This window comes from Drechmeria coniospora, chromosome 01 (genome assembly GCF_001625195.1).
Source record: "Drechmeria coniospora strain ARSEF 6962 chromosome 01, whole genome shotgun sequence".
Lineage (NCBI taxonomy): Eukaryota > Fungi > Ascomycota > Sordariomycetes > Hypocreales > Ophiocordycipitaceae > Drechmeria > Drechmeria coniospora.
This window is the reverse complement of record NC_054389.1, coordinates 9,875,981-9,896,471: the sequence shown is the minus strand read 5'-3', so window position 1 is coordinate 9,896,471 and position 20,491 is coordinate 9,875,981. Positions and strand designations below refer to the sequence as shown.

Here is a 20,491-nt window from a genome sequence, read left to right as displayed (position 1 = left end):
CCGTTCTGTACTCCGTACTGCGTAGCTTCAGCAGAGCTAAATGTACGGAGTACTTGCTTGTATTCAAACCCAGCACAGTGCTTGAGCACCGCATGCCAGCTGTGAGAACTGGCTATGCGTGAAAACTGCTGCGATGCCATTGCCAATTTCGAAGTGAGAGTGCCAATCTGGACCGGTTCAGACAGCTGTTCAGCGCCAACGTGGGCCTTTGCGAGACACCAACTGTCCGTTGAGGAAGATGTCTCATCTCTGCTCGGACTCCTGTTGCTTGCATGTATTATGTCTCACTGATATCAGGTGTTCCAGACATCATGTGTTCCATGGCATGGAGCGCTACTCCCGAGGAGGAGGAGGAGGAGGAGGAGGAGGAGGTTGTGGCTGGCCTATGTACGAATGGGCTGCCTCTCTTTACGTTGTTGAAGGTTGAAAGGCATATCGATGCTCGGCTCGGTACCAGACGGAACTTTGATGTATCGTCCTGGATTTGTTTGTATCGAACTCGGTGCAAGCATGGGCGATCTGCAGCAGCGATGGGGTTCCTGAGGCACGGATGTTCAGGTGCGTTGGTGTGGGAGGGGTGTGGGAGGGGGGGGTCTTGGACCTATTGCCGAGCTGCCGAGACTTAGCCGTATTCCCTCCTTCTCCATGTCACCTGCGGGCTGGACTTGCTGCGAGTAAGTAGACTTGCATTTATATTACTTACTAGGTAGGCATACAAGCACACGTACTTACAGTATAGTGTACAGATACAAAAATGTCCTACCTGTACATTCGGAAGGGTACATGTACTTTACACCCCCGACGAATACGTCTGCCTTCGTTCACCTAGTGGCACAGCTGTTGCTCCATGTCCAACGGGCCTCTCGCTCTTGTCACACAGTTCGGTCAGTGTTTTCCATATCGCTGCCTGCAGGCGGGGAGACGATGATACCGATACAATATCGGACAACGATGTCGTAAGATGGGGGATTTCGGCCGTTGTCTTGCCATTCGACGCTACCGATCCAACGGGCTTCATCGACTCGGCGTGCCAGATCGTTCCTCATGGCGAGCCTCACGAGGCAATCCTTACTTTCTACCGACTTGTGGACGGGAAAGGTGCTCCTTCCACACCTCTTCAACACGCGCAGATCAACCCCATGGGACGATAGTGCGCTCGAGCCAGGATGATACTCTTTGGAGAATTCGCCTCCTCTGTTGTCAATCAGCTGGAAGACTGCCTAGTAGGCATGGTCAAAGTCAGCTGGCTCACGGAACGGGTAGGCACGAAAGCTTCTTCGATGGACGCTTTTGTGGAAACCGTTGGAAAATCTCCAAGGCCTTTTGGAGAGTTACGAGTCCAGCCTTTGGGGATTTGTTGTGGATTGTGGGAAGAACTGATGTGGATTTTATGATGCTCCGCCCAGAAGTACATCTCTCCACACTGTACAAGTCCCCAGTGCAGGTCCCCTGTAGGAGCCTATGGAGATGTCCGTCGGGTGCCTGGCCCGCTAGCTCCCGCGGACGGACGCTACGAATACAAAACTTTGTGCTAGTGGTCGCCGTACCGTCAGGTACTAACCTACTACCTAGTAGGGACTCATGCTGCTGTTGTGCGGGTGGAACCAGCAAGTTGTCCTTGTACAAGCACAATTACTGCACTCCGTACTTTGTAGACCATGCGTGTACTGGTGCCCCCAAGAGTTCCTGGCCGTACCTTGCCCTAGCTGTGGCCGGAATAGTATTCGGTGGCCAACTGGCAGCCCTGGAACCCGTGACATTTCCGAGTGAAAGCTGACGGAGTGCTCGTACAGCCCAAGTGCCCCTGGCCTAAGTACAGTAAGTACATGTAAGTAGGTGTACTGTATGCGAGGTACGGAGTATTAATTGCATGCAAGTACAGTAGATCGGACAAGTACTTACTTACAGTACATGCACAGCTTGCCATCCCCGCCCCATCATGCCAGCTCCGACCCGAGGCAATCCAACCCCACACTTCCCAAGCTCTCTTCTCTGCCTTTTACCACTCCATTCTCGCTCGCCGTTCTCGCATCCCGACCTCGCACACCGACCTTCGTACGGCCGTTCGGTCTCCATCCTGCCTCAAGAGCAAGGCACCTCTACTCATAGAGCTGTCAGAGTACGGCATCGTGCCTCGGCCCATCCTGCACGTCGCAGCACCAAAACGTACCGTAGCCTGACCCCGATCGACATCGACAGCCGCGGCCATGGGATTTCTCGAGAGCATCGACACGGGCCTCAGCGACCTTGTTGGCCAGTGGAACGGGTACTCTACATGTCTCGTCACGCTCCTCGTCACCGTCATCACCTATCGCGTCATGTCCTCACGGGAGGCCGACGTCCATCCCATGCTGCTCGTCCGCCAGTCCGTCGCCGCGCCAGTCCGGAACGAGGGCGAGAGCGCCGTCTACAGATGCCAGGCCTTGCCCCACGGCATGCCCCTCAACGGCGGCCTCAACGTCAGGGACACTGGCGCCTCCAAGTGGTCGCAAGGCCGGGACGGTGACCTCCGGGACGTCTGGCGAAGGGCCGTCAGCGGCACCGACGCCGGCGCCAAGGGCCGTCTCTTGACCGTCCTCGGATCCGAGAAGGTGGTCGAGCATCGGCTTGGTAAGGCCAAGGGGAATTTCATGGTTCGGTCGCATCGGCTAACGCCGGCATGCATGCAGACGACGTTACGAGGCAGATCAAAATCATCGGACGCCACCTGTCCGACAGCGGCAGCATCAAAGTCGCCGTCTACCTCCCCAACTCGCTCGAGCTGATGGTGACCCTCCTGGCCTGCAGCTTCTACCCGAACCTGACGACGGTCCTGATCCCCTTTGACGTCACCAGCGAGGAGCTCGTCTCGATGCTGAAGCGGTCCGCCGTCGACACCGTCGTCGCCGCCACGGGAGAGTTTCCCTTGGAGGATGTCGTCGACGCCTACCCGTCTCTCCGGCAGCTCGTCTGGGTCGTCGACGAGGGCAGCAGCCACATGGATTGGAACGAAGCACCCGATGGGATGAAGGGCAACCTCGAGCTCGCCACCTGGCAGGACATTGTCGACGAAGCCCGGGACTCGGTCGACGGCGACCTTCCCGCCCTCGAGAGCGAGTTCAACCCGCAGGATATCGTCACGCTTTGGCAGCGGAAGCCGGGCCAGCCGGAAGAAATGATTCGCTTCACCCAGGCCAACCTGGCTGCCGGCATCGCCGGCCAGATTGCCGCCCTTCCGACGCGGGAGAGGCTCGACGCGTCGGACCTCTTCCTGCCGGCCGACCCCTTGTCCAACATCCACACGCTGATCCTCACCCTCGCGGCTCTCTACTCGAACGCGTCCGTGGCCTTTAACTCGGTCGCCGGCCGGTCGCCGCACTTGGCCCTCGCCACCCAGGGCATCGCCCCGACCGTGCTCGTCGCGAGCGCCGGCTCCTTGCTCGAGGTGCACAGGGAGTCGATGAGCAAGCTGGGTCAGGGCCTCGGCAGGCTGTCGCATCGCCTGTCCACCCGAAACCTCACCGAGGACGGCGTCCTCGTCGGCTTCAATCCTCTGGTTGCCTTTGGTGCCGCGGCGCGAGCCGCCATCGGCACCACGCCCGCGAGGCTCCGACTCGTCTACGTTGCCGATCGGGCCGGCACCGACACGCCGCCTCTTTCGTCCAGCGTCCTGTCCGACTTGCGCGTATTCACCGGCGCGAGGATCATCTACGCGCTCGCCGCCGCCCGAGTGGCCGGTTCCGTGAGCCAGACGGCCTACTTTGACTACAGGGTCGACCCGAACGGCACGAGCCATTTCGGCGCACCGACCACGAGCGTCGAGATTTACTTGAAGGACAAGGGAGTCCACAAGACGACTGACGATTGCGTCGAGGGCGAGGTAAGAATAACCCCCCTCCTCCGCTGCTCATTCTTCCCATGTCTTTTTGTTTTCTTCGTTTTTTTTGGTTGCATCGTCTAATGGTGACTGCAGATTGTCGCCCGTGGACCCTGCGTTTCTGGTGCCGAGGTGGAATTGGGCGTGGTTGGCAAGATTCTCGACGATGGGACGCTGGCGTACGTGTGAGTGCGGGTACGCATAATAGTCAACGTGGATGAGGTTTCCCATGATGGCGCGCGTTGTCGGCTGGGCAAAATGAGGGTATGCGTATGTGATGTCACTGATGTGAATTTGTTTACACCCGCCTTGCTTGACCATACCTTGGTCAAAGTCGCGAGTCAAGGGCAGGATGGCATGATGTTGTCCTTCTTGGCTCGCACCGGACTCCATGCTCTGGATCCTAAGACCCGGCGGCAGTGTGGACGAGAGAGAGATTACCCCACGGGGCTGACGCTTTGCGTACACGTGCAAATATCATATTCGCGTCAGATGGCGCCGTCGACCATGCGTCGACCATGAGACGACCATGCGCTGTTCCGTGGGCTGGGCCTGTTGTTTAGATATCACGTAGAGGCGGCCAATTGAAGCGGGTCATGTCGGCAGCTGGTTGCAGCATGGGAATTCGCACACCATGGCATCCACGGACGAAGGAAGCGAGCAAATCGACATGCAAGGGTAGCCAGCCTTGCTCACGCTGCCCGAGGACAGGTCCGTGCCGAAAGATGGTGTACTCCCACCCGGCGATTCGGTGGGACATTGACGTCCAAGGAACAATGTGGTTGTTGAAGCCGTTCAAGAGGCCCTCGGATGTATGCTTGCTGAAATCAATCATCATCGTATCCGTGGCTGCTTCTGGAACGGGGGGAGGGGAGTCATGGGAGGGAACATCTGGTTCGCGACGAGGATATGGAGGAGATTGGGGAGGTGCCAGCTTCATGGATGGTCAAGGCTACGAAGCTGGTCCCAGCTTTGTCGGCGAGCGGCCCATGGCCAGGTTGATGCAGACTGTAGACGGCCGAGGTACCAAGAACGGGAAATTGAGAGACATGATGGCCAGGATTCGGCATTTCGAGGCCCGGGCCCGTTGGTGGCATGGCTCGTCGGTGGGCTTCAACGAGCCAAGAGATGATGCAGGCGCGGAGCGTTGGTCCTTGCCGAGTAACAACATGCACGAGCACATGCATATGATCGCTTGCTCATCGTTCTCGGGAGGTTGCCAGACCATGAGGCCGACCTCCCCCACAAGCAGGCCACGGATGGAATGACGGATGGGAATGAGGTCGGAAGTTTGGGGAGGTGGGCGGCGGCAAAGGCGAGGCGCCGAAGCTGGCAGCCGCAGCGTCCATGCCTCTGCCCGTTCTGTACTCGGCAGCATCTTGAAGCGGATGATGTGGGAGCCGGCATGTTGGATACGAAGCAGCGCTTGGACGCGGGCGGGGAAGGACCGAAAAGACTCGTTATTTCCGTCGAAGCTGTGTGTGTGTTTCCATGAGCAACCTGCGTTTTCCGTCCGAGCCTGGGGATGACAGTCTGTCCAGGGCTGACGGGACCCGGGACGGCGTCTCAGAACGACGGGGCACCCCCAAGCGCGAAGCTGACAAGGCGTCATCATGGGCCACGGCGTCCGCAGCATGCAAGGTAGCAGCAGTCGACAGGGCTCCGACACGGTGCGCTTGTCAAGGTCCGGCCGAGAGGAGCGGTGGCGAGGTCTTCCAGCGAAGGGGTGTCATGCACGAGTATGGCACTTGTTTTTTTCCGTCCGTATCGAGTGGGCGGTTGGATGCTCGCTCCCATGTGCATTTGCATTGCATTGTAAGTACATGTACATGCTCGCCTAACTTGCCATCCACCGAGCTCTCCCTCATCGCCGCGCGAGTTCGCAGCACAGCGAGTAGTGCACCCGTACAGGGTACTTTTGGACCGAAGCATGCATGGCTACGCCGTTCACGTACATACAGTATGGCCGACTCCTCTTGCACTATGCACTTGTGCCTGTAATTACACTGTATTAGTTGTGCTCCGTGCTCCGTACAATAAGTAAGTACATGCAGTTACATATCTGCCAAGAATTGGGGCCCTCGAACTTTGGTAAATGGTCTTTCCTCGTACATGCACAATGTACTAGGTTGCACGGTAATGTACACTTGTGCATTCATGCGTACTGTATATAAGGATTGCTTGAGGAGGCGCACATGGGACGGTTGGGAGCATGGGTCCTTGTGTTTTGGTATACAAAGTGCTGCCTCCATCGGTGTATAAGTATGTATTAATACTATAAATACGGAGCATGCTGCAAGTACTCCGTACAGTAAGTACAATTATTAATAAGTGGCAAAATGTACTGTATGCTTGAACATGGCCAATGACCCTGGGGGGATGGGCCGACTTGTTTATTTTGAGCCGTCATTGCCACTGTAATAATACACACTTGTGCGTTCTCGTCTTACTCGTGCGATGTGATGCAACTTGGATGGGGTATGCTCGCAATCTCACATTCGCGCGTTTGTGCCTAAAAGTATTCCTGTCTTGGGTACGTACGTAACTGTCATGTATTTTGTTTATACAGCACAACTATGTGCATCCATGTACATGTACATGAATAGGTACCTACCTTGTAGTACTTAGGTATGGCATGCAGGAGCACGGAGTACATGGACAGCACGCGCACGAATGCTCAGCACCGCTTCAGCAGTACTCTTAGGTATCATTACTCCGTACGGTGTACAAAGTACATATCTGCGACACATGTACGGAGCACCTGTAGGCCTTCATCACGAAGACGCCTACTGAAAGAACATGTATTGGCATGCGTCGCTGAACAAGGCCGGAGTACTCCGTACTTGTCCCGAAATCGTATCCAAGTGTCATTGTAAACGGAGCACCCCGAAGTAGAAAGAAAATGTACAAGTACATGTACACGTATCTCGGTCAACTTCTCCGCATCAATAAGCAAGTACATCGTTGCTCTTAACGCTTGCATGTACTATAATAATGTTTTACATGTATAACACATGTTTTCGTACCTAATTTTGTACGTGGGCAGAGTACACACGGAGCGTACGGACCGGGCAGGTCGAGCATAAGTACATATACAACTAGTTGTAAACATAAAACGTGACAAGGGTAGGTTAGTAGTGATGGTGCATGACGTGGTGCTAGGGAGCGGAGTGCTCCACTCCAGAAGATACCTAACATACTCAATAATATTACTGCTTGTACTCCGTAAGTACTCTGTACTGGAGCACTTGCAATGAATGCTCCGTACTCTGTCACACTTGGAGTACATGTACATGTAATACACCCAAGTACCTGTAAGTGTGCTCCGTACAGACGCACATGTAGGGGTATTAATTAAGTACTCCGTACTCTACAGTACTTACAGTACATGTGCTCCGTACTTGTACTGTAGGTGTTAATGGATGCATTATTTAATTATTACTGTACTTGCTCCGTACTTGTAACTGTTCTCTACAAGTAAGTGAAGTACATGTACGGAGTACTTGCTCACATACTTGTAGTCATAGTAAATAAGTGCATGTAATTGGTGAACACGATACTACTGTGTGGAGTACATATTGGCACCTGGTACGGAGTATAGAGTACGGAGTACGGTAAGTAATAATATGAGTGCACACCTATTACCACAAGGCACCAAAGTACTAGGTAAGGTAGTACCGCTAATTAGGTGCCTACTGCAAGCAAGTACGTGCAAGTGAGGCGTCGATACCTTCCCCTAGCGTGCTTCCAGATGAACCGTCGCCGCTGGCAGGGTTAATACGAAAGAGGTGAAGCGTCAGGTACGCCGCACGATAATTTTTAGATGGCTTTGTGTCACAGCCGAACCGAACTACTGCATCTGCAGAGCACGTCCTCAAATACTCCGTACTCCAGCTTCCGTGCTCCGTCCGAGTCCCTGCCCCTGTCCATGCACGGAAGTGCGTGTGCTCGTACTTGGACCGTACAGTGCGCCTACGGTAGGTACATGCACGTCCAGTATCGCGGCCTGCCACTCGTTTGGAATACCAGAACATTCGCAGAGCAAGTACTTGCGAGTACCTGCACGAACTCTTCGCTGCGTCGGAGCTTGCTGATTCTCCGAGCAAGGGCCTCAACACAGGCTGTTTCTGTAGGAGCTGTGGCCCGCAAGGTCGCACATGGAACATCGGAGGCGGCACATGTCGCACTGTACGCACCGCCCGTGCGTGAATCGACAACGGCGTGTTATTATTTTCCCATTGGCGCCGTCGCCGAGGAATGAAGGTCGCGAGCCTATCATCGACGGGCCTCAACATGCCAACGGGAGCAGCAAGATTCTTGAGCCTCGCCAAGTACCCCCACCACACACATACGTACAGTACCTAGTACCTAGTACTTACACAGCCTGCATGCGCATCCATGTCACTGCCCGTCGTACTGTGCAGAAACGTGTTCGAGCCTTCGATCGACCACGCTCTTGTGCATGTACATTGTGCTCGCTCAGGCACTGGCGCCGCTTTTTCTCAAACCCGACGACACCTGCAGAGGAGGAGGAGCAGGAGGAGGAGCAGGAGGAGGAGCAGGAGGAGGAGGAGGAGGTGGAAGAAGAAGAAGTGGAGGAAGAAGAGGTTGCAGCGTCATGTCAAAACAGTACGGCATTTAATTGGCCAAAGCATTCGCCCGGAATGCGTTCTTTAGAACGTTTGGCCCCGCTCGAAGCGAAATGAAGCAGAGCATTGCACGTAATACCCGTACCTGCCAGAGTGGGAAAGTACCTCTTAATGCAGGTGCCCACACACAAAATAGCGGTACGTATCTGCACTAAGCACTGATCTGAGACCTTGACCCGTTCCTTTCGTGCCTTTTGGTGCTCGTGTACGCAGTACAAGTAAGTACATGCTACGTAGTATTGCTAGCTGTGAGGTAGCTGCTGCGACAAAACACGAAGGAGCACTCCGTACTCTGTACTTGCACCTACAAGTAATACATCCATCCATGTAAGTACAGTACCACCAAGTCAACTGACCTCTCTTTTTCTCTCCTCCCCTCTTCTTTGCCATCTTCACCCACCCTTCCGTTCCCTTTCCCCAACCTCTCCAATTTGCGTCACCGCCGCTCGCCATGCTCACGGTGCTTTAGTCTGTCGCTGGGCTCGACGGAGCAAACAGACGTCACGAGGGTCGTCAAGTGGACATTCGAGCGAACCGCTGGCTGACCAGCGGACCCAAGCCAAAGGCCCAACTCCAGCTGCCTAGGGACCAAAAGGACCCAACGGAAAAATCGCCACCCTTTGCCCCCAACCTGGGCATTATTCGTCGCGCCCCTGCCATCGCCGTGCGGCACGCCATAGAGGTCGAGCCTCGCAAGAAGATTGCACGACCCTGCATGCGCTCGTGAGGATGACAACGAGGCTCGAGAACGGAGCATAGCAACCGACCTCCATCGCTGTTCCGCCCAACCCGACGGCCCCCACACCGTGGGGGGGGGGGAGGGGTTTTGGACCATCGTCCGCGCCTGCGCAGCTCCTGCACTGCCCACGACGCCGCCTCGGCCATGACGAACCCATCTCGCGGGCCTTCACTCCTTCAGGCCCGTGACGACGCTCCTTCAAACTCTCACCCGTCATCACCCCGACTCCGCCACGACAAGTCGAGGGACGGCCGCTCGCACCCGCACCCGCACAAGCATCAGCACCAGCACCCGCACAAGCAAAAGCACCGCCACCAGCACGGCTCGCCCGACGACACCACTCATGCCGACCGACCAGGCGCTGGCCCGGACGACGACACCGAAAGAAAACGCGACATCCTTGCCGAGCCAGAGGCCGCTCCTCTTCCTCGTGCTCCCATCGTCAATGTCATGCCCGCGCCGGAAGCTGAAATCCCCGTTGTCACCCACGTCGTGAAGACGGTCTCGCTCATCCATCTCGTCAATCCTTTGGGTGTGGTCTGGAAGACGCAGACCGTCAACAGCCCTCCAAACAAGGTGGTGGGCGAATATTGGTCCGAAAAAACGCCAGCCGTTGCCGCCGTCGAGGCGAAGGCGATAGCGCCTGCCGTCCCAGGCTCAGGCCGAGATGCAGCCGCTCAGGCGGCGCCGCCCTCGAGCCATCCTGCTCCCGTCATGACCCCGCCTTCGCCCGCCGCTTCATCTTCTTCCCGCCCATCTAATCCCACTCCCCCGTTGAGCGTACCGATATACCACCCCGCCGGCCATGGAACAAACTGTAGGTTCTCTTGTCCCGCGAGCCTTTGGTTGGCAGCAAGCGAAGGGTCCAAGCTAATGGAACCTCGAGTCACCAAAAACGGGAATTCTTCATATACCCTTTCTGCAAACTCTTCGCATGCCCTTTCGGCATCCTCCTTTGTAACATCTCTGCCTGTCAACTTGACCAGCACGGACCCGGTTTCTTCCTTTTCTCCGACGTCGACACCCTCCACCGACTCGGCGACTTCCTCCCCATCCGTCTCCTTCGTGTCCAGCGTCACGGGGTCGGCGAGCGATGTTTGGCACGGAGGATTCATCGAAAGCAGGCCCCCCAACGGCCCCCCACCGACTCCCAACACGGATGGCGGCGGCGGTGGCGGCGGCGGCGGCGGCGGCACCATCCATGACCTCTCCCCGCAGCAGAAGCAAGTCATCGGCGGCGTCGTAGGCAGCGTCGCCGGCGTCGCCTTTCTAGCCCTCCTCGTCCTCCTCGCCCTGCGATACCGGAGGAGGCGGGACGCTCGACAGCTGCTAGGAGGGGGTCCGTCGGAGATGACGGCGTCCAGAAGCGTATTCGGCGGCGACGGCGGCTCCGGAATCTCGAAAGCAATGGTCGACAGGTCTCCGCCCACGGCCGTCGCCGCGGCGCTCGCGAGCCTGTCGGGCAAGAGATCCGCTCCCCCGACGGCCGATTCGGCAGAGGGGGGAGAGAAGGGCTTCTACCGCGTCTCCGGCAGGAAGCTGCCATCCGTCTTCCTCGCCGGCGGCGACGGCTTCTCGGACCCCCGCGCGAGCATCATCAGCGGCCACTCGGACTACTTTCGAGGCTCTCAGGCGTTCGAACCCGACTCTCCAGGCGTCGCTCACCTGGCCCTCGGCGCTCCCATGCGGCCCGTCAGCGGCGTTCCCATCATACGATGCGGCCCCTGCCGCACGCCGGTCACGGAGGGCCCCTACGACGACGAAACGCCGTGCACTCCCGTCACGTACGACACCTCCGGCCAGGGCTACTTTGCTCCGAAAGGAAGCCCTCGCAGCCCGGGGTCGAGGTTCCAGGAGCGCGTCTGAGGCGGCACCGAACCGTGGGCTCCGGGGATACCCCGCAAGAATCTACGTGTACATTTTCTTGTTGGCACCTCGACGAGATGTCTGTTTCTGTACAACTTGACCGCCACATATGGATGCACGGCGTCGCTCCTGGAATGAGCCATCTCGTCACATCTGGTCCTATCACTTGGTTATCAAATTAATGGGCGGTGGTGTACGTAAGCCGGCGGTGAATTGACAAAGACTTTGATGACCATGTTGTTCTCCATGATGCGAATCTCTGCACCAAGGTGTGCCTGCGCCCCCCCACCCCTTGATGGACCGGGACGAGTCGCTCACCCGCCCGCTTCTCCTTGAACGGTGGAGATGGAAGACGGCAGTGACAGGCGATGGCTCACGTGATGCATCGCGCCCCCACACTGGTGCACGGCGTCTAAAATTAGTTCACGACGGAGACGCTAGTTCCATCGACCCCCCTGTTGATGACTGTTCCCGACGTACGAGGACATGTCAGTACTGCATTTCCGCTAGCTTGCATACCAACTTGCCAACTCGTATTCGCCGCGTTGCCGACTGGAACAAGCTTGCCGTTCGCCATGGCCGAAGAACGAGCGAGATGGACGAGATGAACGAGATGAACGAGATGGTGACGGGTGGGAGTACGTAACGCACCAGAGTGTCGTCGAGGCTCACGCTCTGAGACGGCGATAAAACGATGACGGGCCACGAGTGAAACGCATCTTTGTCCACGGAAATGAACGAGGGCGACGGGGGCAGGAGGAGCTTGGGCCTCACCGCATTCATCTTGCCCGGGCTCTGGCACCCCGGCTTCCTGCTTGGTTCGGGTACCCGGTTGCCGATGGCCGCCCCCGTCTCCGTCGTGACGACGCGTACCTTGACGGATGCCAGAGGCCAACGATGGGCGCCCGTGCGTGACCTGCATCATCTTGATATGCTTCGGAACTTGCCGGCGCTCAATTCCAATGCGTGGAGCACGGGAGCGGAGTGGAGGGGTCGGCCATGTTGCGGGTGGCGGGTGGCAAGAGCGAGATAACGTCCGTTTCGAGTTTTCGACCAGCGGAGAACGCTCGCTTGCGTTGGGAAATCGGCTATTCGGTTGTCGGCTGGTTGCACGTCTCGGACATGGTGCAGGTCGCGCTCGTCACCGCTGAAGAGCCACCATGGCAGGGCCGTGGTGAGGAAGTCGGGGGTAGGGCAGCGGCGGAGAATGCGTCGATGGGGCGCAGGTTCATGGACCTGCTTCGCATTGGACCCTGGGTGGATTTGTCATTCTGACGCGGATGAATACGATAGGCGGATCATCGACGTCGAAGGATAGTAGGAGGTCATGCCGTGACGACAGCCTGGGCACGATTCCTAGCATGGCCACGGACCCTCGGGCGGTGGTGGAACGACGATAAAAGGTGTGGGCGATGGGCAAGGCCTGTTCGATGCACTTTACCGCTGTTGGCTAGCACCTCGAAGGCGCTGACGCTCACGGTTTTGGTGCCGCCACAAGCCACGGCCAGCGGAGGATCTGACGTTATGGGCGGTTGAACAAGCAAACACCACCAGTGCCAGTCGCCAATGCAAAACCACCGAGAGCCAGCGGTGTGGGATGGGCGATGCGTGCTTGTCCGGACTCGGAACGCTGGCGAGTGAAGGGGTGGGTGTGTCGATGACGAGCCACACGCACAACGTCTGGTCGACACGGCTTCCGCTACCGTCAATGCCGCTCACGCGCCCGTTAGCATCCCACCTGGCTGGGGGTGCACGCGCACATCTGGCCGACGGCGTTTCATCACTTGTTTGCCTGCTCGCCTAAAACACGGAGGAACGTCGAGGCCCTCCGTCGCAGCCCTACCTTGACTGTTCGCCGACGTCACGACAGGCGCGACGCTTGTGGTGAACGAAGGTGACCAAAGCTGAGCCTGGCCGCGCCATGTCCTTGTCTCTGCAGGTCAGACGTCGGTTGGTGTGGGCTGCCCTGGGGGACGACGACGATCGTTGCGGGCCTGTTTTCGCCTCCCCGTGCTCTGCGCAGGGAAAGAAGGTGTGCAGATTCCCGGTACGATGCAAGCTGGCGCGCGAGGAAGAAACAATCGAAAGAGCGGCCCGCCCATGACGAAAGATGATGATGATGGTTCTGGATCAAGCTACGGAGCAATAGTCGTCGATGGTGACCTCGTTAGTGACGGTACTTTGTTCGCCCTTGGCGCACCATCGTCAGCGACGGACACCCAGGTACTTTGCGTGTGCCGCCCGACGCTCAACTCGGTGCTGGGTACAGGGACCAAGCTGGCAGCACGGAGCTTTCCGCAGCCGACAACCAGCCTGGCGCTGGACACTGCAAGGCACTGTGGACCAGCCTACGGCGTGCAGGCTGTAATCCTATGGCGGCCATTCACCTGAAGCGCCATATGCCATGCCATCTCCCACAGTGCCCTGGGTGCACCCGAGCTGTACAGTACTAGGTACCTATCACGTTCATCCACGCACATCCACGCACATCCACGCATCGCACATGGTGTTTCCGTAGACTTGGTTGCGGCGCCTGCTGCTGCTGGTAGCTTTCCAAGTCGCCCCTCATTCCCTGGCCTTGCCTGCTTGCATCTCTCTCGTCTGGTGAGAGGCCAAGAAACGACGGCCAGGGATGATGCGGCAACGGCCAATGGCCTAAAGAAAGGATCGGAGGCTCAGGGCACCATCGCAGCTGCGCCCAGCATCAAGACCCACTGCAGGCTTTCGCTCGCCCCCGCCACCCCCCCTCCTCCCCCCCCCCCCCTCCCCCGGTTGTCCTCCCCTGGAATGTGGTCCCCGTTCAGCACCTGGGGGTAGGGTAGGCCAGCGCCTGTGGCAAGGCGAGACATTCGGCTCCTGTCCAGACGTCGTCACCGCCAACACCAACTCGCCGACGGCAACCCTGACAAACACCAACACCAACACCGACACCGACGCCCGACAACGACGCCCGACAACGACGCCCGACAACGACGCCCGACACCGACGCCGATTCTGACAGTGACCCGACCGACACCGACCCCGGCATCAACGCCAGCACTCCGGCAGCTGATTTCGTCGTCTCCGGCGTCGCCCGGCTGGAACCCCCGCGGCTTCCGCACCGCCATTGGCTGGCTGCTCACGTCACGGCCGGGAACCCAACAACCGAGAGTTCCGAACCATCACCACCGACGTGCTGTGGAACATCCTCGGTGGGGGTCCATCCCTTCATCCCCGTCTGCTTCGTTCCGTCGGCAGCTGTTGTCGACAGGGCGAGTTCGTGCCCGACAATCCCCGCCGATTGGCCAGCTCGTTCCAACTCCTGCCTGCTTGCTCCCCGGCCGTGTCCAACTTCGCCATGGACCCAATGTCCTTTCAGATCCCCGGCATGGTGCCGCCGCCCATGATGAACCAACCTCCCCAGATCTTCGGCGGCTACGGGACCGAAGGCATACCGCAACTGCCGCCGGAGCTTGCCTCGCACATGTTTTCCGATTCCAGCCTGCTCATGGAGGATTCCAACGAGGCCAAGAGAAGGCGCATCGCCAGGGTATGTCCCCCACCACGAGGCCTGCTCCGCCCGTCCTGCTCCCGCCGTCGAGAGAGCGGTCTGCTGACGGGCCCGTTCGACCCCAGGCCTGTGACATGTGTCGCAAGAAGAAGATCAAGTGCGACGGAAAGCTGCCGGCCTGCACGCACTGCATCAACTACAAGACCGACTGCGTCTTTACGCAGGTCGAGAAGAAGCGAAGCCCACCCAAGGGGTACGGACACCGTGCCGTCGCGACCGCCCATGGCTGAGCTGCGTGCGCTGATGAATCGACTCGCTAGCGCCAAGTACATCGAAGGACTCGAGAATCGCCTGGGTCGGATGGAGCATCTCCTGAAGCTCTCCGGTTCGTGCACCGCCCGCGTGGCCCCCTCGCCGCTTCCCCACCCACCGCTGATGATGACCCTCCGCTCCGTCAGGCCTTCTTAGCGAAGACGACAATGGCGCGACCGATCTCGGCGAACTCGAGAAGAGACTGTCGGAAAAGTCTCGCCACGTGTCGGCCGCCACTTCGGCCGTCCCGACTTCGCCCTCGTTGGCGCCATCCGCTCAAGAGGCCCCGAGTACCCTGACACCCCAGAGCGTTCTCCCCTCGCCGAGACCCGTCAAGGAGAGCAGCCACAAGGAAGACAAGCGCACGTCCATGTCGCCGGCCGACGACAGCCAAGGCGACGAGGAAGTCGAGTCGTTGTCGGAGATGATGTGCTCGCTGGTGACGAACCAGTGCGGCGAGACGCGGTACATTGGTGCGTCGCTGCTCCGAGGAAAATCGACCCCTTCACCATTCCCTTTCCCTTCCACGTTCCCTTCCTCTTCCCCATTACCCCCCTTCCCCATCCCCATATGCCTTCCCTTCCTCATATGCCTTCCCTTCCCCATATCCCTCCCCTTCCTCTTCCCGGTCCAGTCCCGTCCCCAGCCGTCGTTCGCCGAGGCTCACACGCAGAACCAGGATCCTCCTCGGGCTTCTCCATCTTCTCCCCCAGGGGGATTCAGTGGGTCAACGAGAAGACGGGCGACGATTCCTTCGCGAGGATGATCTCGGAAGTGTCCGTCGACGATCACAAGTGGAACAACTGGAAACCCGAAGTCTTCCGGGACCTCTTCCAGCGACCCGTCTTCCGCCCCCTGCCGCCCAGGGACGAGGCCCTGTCCCTGCTCAAGGACTACTTTGAGAACTTCAACTGCATGTTTCCGCTCTTCCACCAGCCTACCTTCATGCACCTCGTCGAACGCCAGTACTCCGAGGACCCCTACCAAGGATCTGGCTGGTGGGCCAGCCTCAACTGCGCCCTGGCCATCGCCCACCGCCTGCGCGTCATGAGCAATCTGGTGCCGCAGGAGGAGGACGAGAAGGCCTGGGCTTTCTTGAAAAACGCCATGGGCGTCTTCTCCGAGCTGACGATGCGAAACACGGACCTGCTGAGCGTGCAGGCCCTGCTGGGCATGGCCCTCTTCATGCAGGGAACGCCGAACCCGCAGCCGACGTCGCTCCTCATCGCCGCCGCCATTCGCCTCGCCAACAGCATCGGCCTGCACAGGCGTGGCACGGGCTTCAACCTGAACCCCATCGAGATCGAGCAGCGGAAGAGGGTCTTCTGGATCGCCTACATGCTGGACAAGGACCTCTCGCTTCGCTCCGGCCGACCGGCGGCCCAGGACGACGACGACATGAACGTCGAACTTCCCGACGCGAACCCGCCCGACAACATCGGAAACATCCCTCTCGCCGACGGCAAGGGCAAGATGAACCTCTTCCGCGTCATGTGCGAGTGCACCGTCATCGAGGGCAACGTCTACCGGCGCCTCTACTCCATCAAGGCCAGCAAGCAGACGCCCGGCGAGATCCTCAACACCATCGGCGAGCTCGACCAGGAGCTCGAGGAGTGGAAGGAAAACATACCCATCGACTTCCGGCCCGAGTACGAGATCAAGGCGTCGCACACGCCGCTGATCCTGCACGTCGTCATGCTGCACTTCACCTACTACAACTGCCTGACGACGATCCACCGCATGTCCATCCACCACGGCTTCTGGACCAGCAGGCTGGCCGACTACGCCATCAAGGGCCTCAACACCCGCCCGCTCAACCCGAGGGTCTTTTCCTCGGCCGCCTTGTGCACGGCGGCCGCGAGGGCGTCCATTTCCTTGCTGAAATACGTGCCTCAGGGAGACTTTAGCTGCGTATGGTGCGTCTGCCGGCCGCCGCCGCCGCCGCCCGATTTCCTCCCCGCGTCGATGGCCTGACCAGCTGACAACACCACCCCCAGGTTGATTCTGTACTTTCCCGTCTCGGCGCTCATGACCCTCTTCAGCAACATCCTCCAGAACCCGCTCGATCCGAGAGCGAAGTCGGACACGCGACTGATGAGCCTCGTCGTCACCTTCCTTTCCATGCTCGGCCAGGAAGCCGAGCAAGGGGGCGTGCATCGCATGCTGGGCGTCTGCTCCGAGTTTGTGCGCATCTCCAAGGTGGTGATCGAGAACGCCGAGAAGGAGCACTCGTCGCGGCGCAAGCGCAAGAACGGAGACGTGACCAACAAGCCAACCTTTTCCACGGCAGCCGTCACTTCCGATCTGAAGACGAGCCGTTCGGCGGCGGAAACGCCACGGTCCGAAGCGGCCATGACGACAGCCTCGGCCGCGGCAATCGCCAACGGCCTTCAGATGGGCCAGCCGCACCTGTCCCCGGGGTCCAGATTCGATCGGGGAAGCTCGTACGGCGCCGGGCCAGGCACCGCCGCCTCGTCCGAGCCGTCGCCGTCGATTTCCTCGGCAGGCTGGCCGCAGGACTTGCAGGTGCCGCAGAACGGCGACTACGATTCCTACGAGTACGGGACCATGCAGGGGCTGATGCAGTCTTCCCCGATGTCCATGGCGTCAGGCCCCTTCCAGCAACCTCTTCTTCCACAGGACCTCTTTGGCCTGCCCGCCACCTTTGACTGGAGCTGGGCCGAGATGAGCGGTGGCGCCTATCCGACGGTCGAGAACGGCAACTTTGGCGAGGGCCAGCCGGGGATGCAGGGATGAAAAGCGCCTGGCCCCCGATCGAATGTGTCCCGCCCAGCCTAACGGCAGCATGGGATGAGGGAGACGCGAGCGAAAATTTGTTCAGCCGAGCCGTTGGAGAAATACCCCACAGACCGACCAGATGAATTACGCGATACGAATGCTCACATCTCTACTCAATCTGTTTTCTTTGCGCAGCAGGGCAGTCTCGCCATTCCCGCCCAATCACGGGCTCACTCTCGACTCCTCCTTGTCCTTTGAAAGCCATCTCACCACTCTCTGCAGGTAGGGTCATTGGCTGATTGGCTCACCCAGGCTGAAAAGCGACAAGAGGAACCTCGCCATGGAATCGGCATCCTGCCATCATATATATCCGGGAAGATTGGTGTCCTCCAACTGCGTCACGTATAGGTTTCGTATGTACCGATAAATATATAGCACATGCATACAAACCTACCTACCTGCACGGACTTGCCGAGCAGAAGCGTTGACGAGAGAATGAGATGCCGAACATGCCCCCATTGGAGGGTGCTGCCGGAAATCGATAGGATCCATACGAAGCAGGCACGATAATGACGGGCGTTGACTGCGTTATAGCATTGTAGCAGTATAGTTGTAACAGAGGAGATCAGGCGGATACAAATTTGCAATATCGGCGCACTTGTGCTACATTGGTGTTGGCTGAATATGCAGGATAATGGCTTGATCTGTGGACCGTAGGCTTAAAGTACGTTGTAGACGTCTTTGTTGTTCTCTTTGTTCATAGACCGACTTGGTATGATTTCGTGCGACGCTAGTAGTATTCAAGCACGCTTATTCAGCGGGTTGTTGGTTTCGGCGTGTCATGGCCTAATTCGGCAGATTGCTAATGTAGTTCACAACTCAATTCAGCGTGCAGCACGCCCAAGAAGCATTCGCCTACTGTTATGGGTTGCAAGGCTGCGACGTTACACTGTGGGTGTGTCAATTGCAACCGAGGGGATCAGGCGCATACAATTTAAAAAAAAGTATTAGCGCTCTAACCACCATCGCCTACTTTGGTGTTGGCTGACCCAACACCTATTGCGTACTGGGCAGACATACTTTGGAATGCCTATTTCACTGCCGTCACATGGCTCCAGGCTGAACCAAAGCACAGTACGCGAGAGCAATTACAGTACGAGAGTGATGGAACATGTGCAGTGGGGGTGACAAACGTGTAGATTCAATTTCTAGTAGTATCGCTACTTACACTGAATCGTCACGTCACTGCGCAAGTCTCCGTCACGTAGCCGCAAGGCTTGTTTATCCCCTGACCTCGAGATGCTTTGCTCCGCTCTTGTTCCTTTCGAAAAGTTGGGCACCGATCATGCCTGAAGCATGGCGTTGCTGGCGTATGGCTGGCTTTGTTGGCGTGTGGTTGGCTTTGCTGGCATATGGCTGGACGCAGAGGTGTGCTTTCAAGTTTCTGTTTATCCCCCGACCCTCGAGATGCTTTGCTCTGGAAAAGTTGGGCAAGAAAAGTCATGCACCGATCATGCCGGGACCATAGCTTTGCTGGCGTATGGCTGGATAGGGAGATGTGCTTTCATGGTTCTGGTCCGTGTTAGAGAGCACCCCGGGCGACGGCGGCGACGCGGAATCGCTCACCTTCTTCCGCCGTTTAGCGCCGCCTTCGCCTTCCCCGGTTGAATAGCCGGTATCGGCGCCGGCGTCATCGTCGGGAAAGCCCTCTCCGTAGCCCTCGTAGCTGCTGTCGCCGTAGGATCGCTTCTTGATGTTCCTTTTAGGCCGCAGGGGGTCATGGCCCGGCGGAAGAAGCGACTTCGGACGGCCCATCGGGTTGGGCGTCGAGGCCGAGGGTGTGTTCGCGCTCGGCGTGTTAGGCGCGCTCGGCCTCGCGGAGACGGGTTTTGACGCATCTCCGTTTCCAGAAGCGAGGTCGCCGAGGACCGAAGCGTCCCAGACGGCTTTCGGGATTGGACCCTTGGTCATGGACATCGCCCGACCTAGCACCGATCGGGTGGCCTCGGAGAGGCCGTCGGAAATATCTCGACCTCTAACCTGATGAACGCCCCATTCCAGGTCGGGCATTTGGATCATGGCCATGAAGTCGGACAAATCGCCGTCTTTCTTCTTCACAACGTCGAAGTGGCCGGCCACGCCCAGCCGCTTGATATGGCCCTTGTACGTTTTGCGGAGCGCGTTCTTCTCTCCGTTCGGCTTCTCTCGGGCCACTTCTGCGGCAAGGTCGTTGAGGCCAAAGATATCGTACAGGTCCGCGGTTGTTCTGGGGAGACACTCTGGGTGGGCTGGCGAGGCGCGGCGTCAGCAAACAATGCTCTCGGCGCCGTCTGAAAGGCGAACGGGGGAGAGCGCTGGACGGCGCGAGGAGAGAATGGGGACGACAAAGGGGAAGAGGACGGGGAGGGGGAGGAAGCAGACATACCAGTGCGGCAGAGCAGGTATTTCTCGCCGACGTCGAGGTGAAGGTCGTCGATGCCGAGCTTGGCGTCGATTTGCACCTTCTTCTGATGGCCGGTATCGCCGACGTCGTCCAGAGATCGCTTTCGCTTGTGTGGAGAGTCGTCCGTCATGTGCGTGTCGACCAGCGAGCCGCCGTTGACGCTGTGGGCTGGGGTGGGTAGAGTGGCGGCGGGCACGGCCGCAGAGCCTGCGGAGAGGCTCATCGTGGACATGAAATCCGATGTCGCGGCCGTCGCGGCCGAGGGGTGGCAAGGGCTCTGGGGCGTCTGAGGATGGAAAGACATGTTGGGAGCCTCGGGTGCCTCTCGAGTTCCCGTCCTTCGGGCCGTCGGAGACCAGACGTCAGAGGGCCGACGCCAGAGGGCAGGCGACAGATG

At 58.5% G+C, this 20,491-nt stretch overlaps 4 protein-coding genes across 4 annotated transcripts; 3 read left to right on the top strand and 1 right to left on the bottom strand.

Annotated features, from left to right (window-relative positions):
- Positions 1-2,207: 2,207 nt before the first annotated feature.
- DCS_02617 (uncharacterized protein) lies at positions 2,208-4,045 on the top strand (the record flags this gene model as incomplete). Its single annotated transcript, XM_040799944.1, has 3 exons — positions 2,208-2,610; positions 2,670-3,859; positions 3,953-4,045. 3 exons carry the CDS (start codon positions 2,208-2,210, stop codon positions 4,043-4,045), a joined length of 1,686 nt encoding a protein of 561 aa, XP_040660827.1.
- Positions 4,046-8,149: 4,104 nt separating this feature from the next.
- DCS_02616 (uncharacterized protein) lies at positions 8,150-11,110 on the top strand (the record flags this gene model as incomplete). Its single annotated transcript, XM_040799943.1, has 5 exons — positions 8,150-8,187; positions 8,340-8,485; positions 8,674-8,723; positions 8,975-9,228; positions 9,358-11,110. 5 exons carry the CDS (start codon positions 8,150-8,152, stop codon positions 11,108-11,110), a joined length of 2,241 nt encoding a protein of 746 aa, XP_040660826.1.
- Positions 11,111-14,447: 3,337 nt separating this feature from the next.
- DCS_02615 (binuclear Zn cluster-containing protein) lies at positions 14,448-17,669 on the top strand (the record flags this gene model as incomplete). The annotated part of the gene is made up of 6 exons (XM_040799942.1): positions 14,448-14,639; positions 14,726-14,853; positions 14,921-14,985; positions 15,059-15,385; positions 15,592-16,828; positions 16,910-17,669. 6 exons carry the CDS (start codon positions 14,448-14,450, stop codon positions 17,667-17,669), a joined length of 2,709 nt encoding a protein of 902 aa, XP_040660825.1.
- A 1,482-nt stretch (positions 17,670-19,151) lies between these two features.
- Positions 19,152-20,317, bottom strand: DCS_02614 (Mediator of RNA polymerase II transcription subunit 19; the record flags this gene model as incomplete). The annotated part of the gene is made up of 2 exons (XM_040799941.1): positions 19,152-19,939; positions 20,077-20,317. 2 exons carry the CDS (start codon positions 20,315-20,317, stop codon positions 19,152-19,154), a joined length of 1,029 nt encoding a protein of 342 aa, XP_040660824.1.
- Between the last annotated feature and the right edge of the window lie 174 nt (positions 20,318-20,491).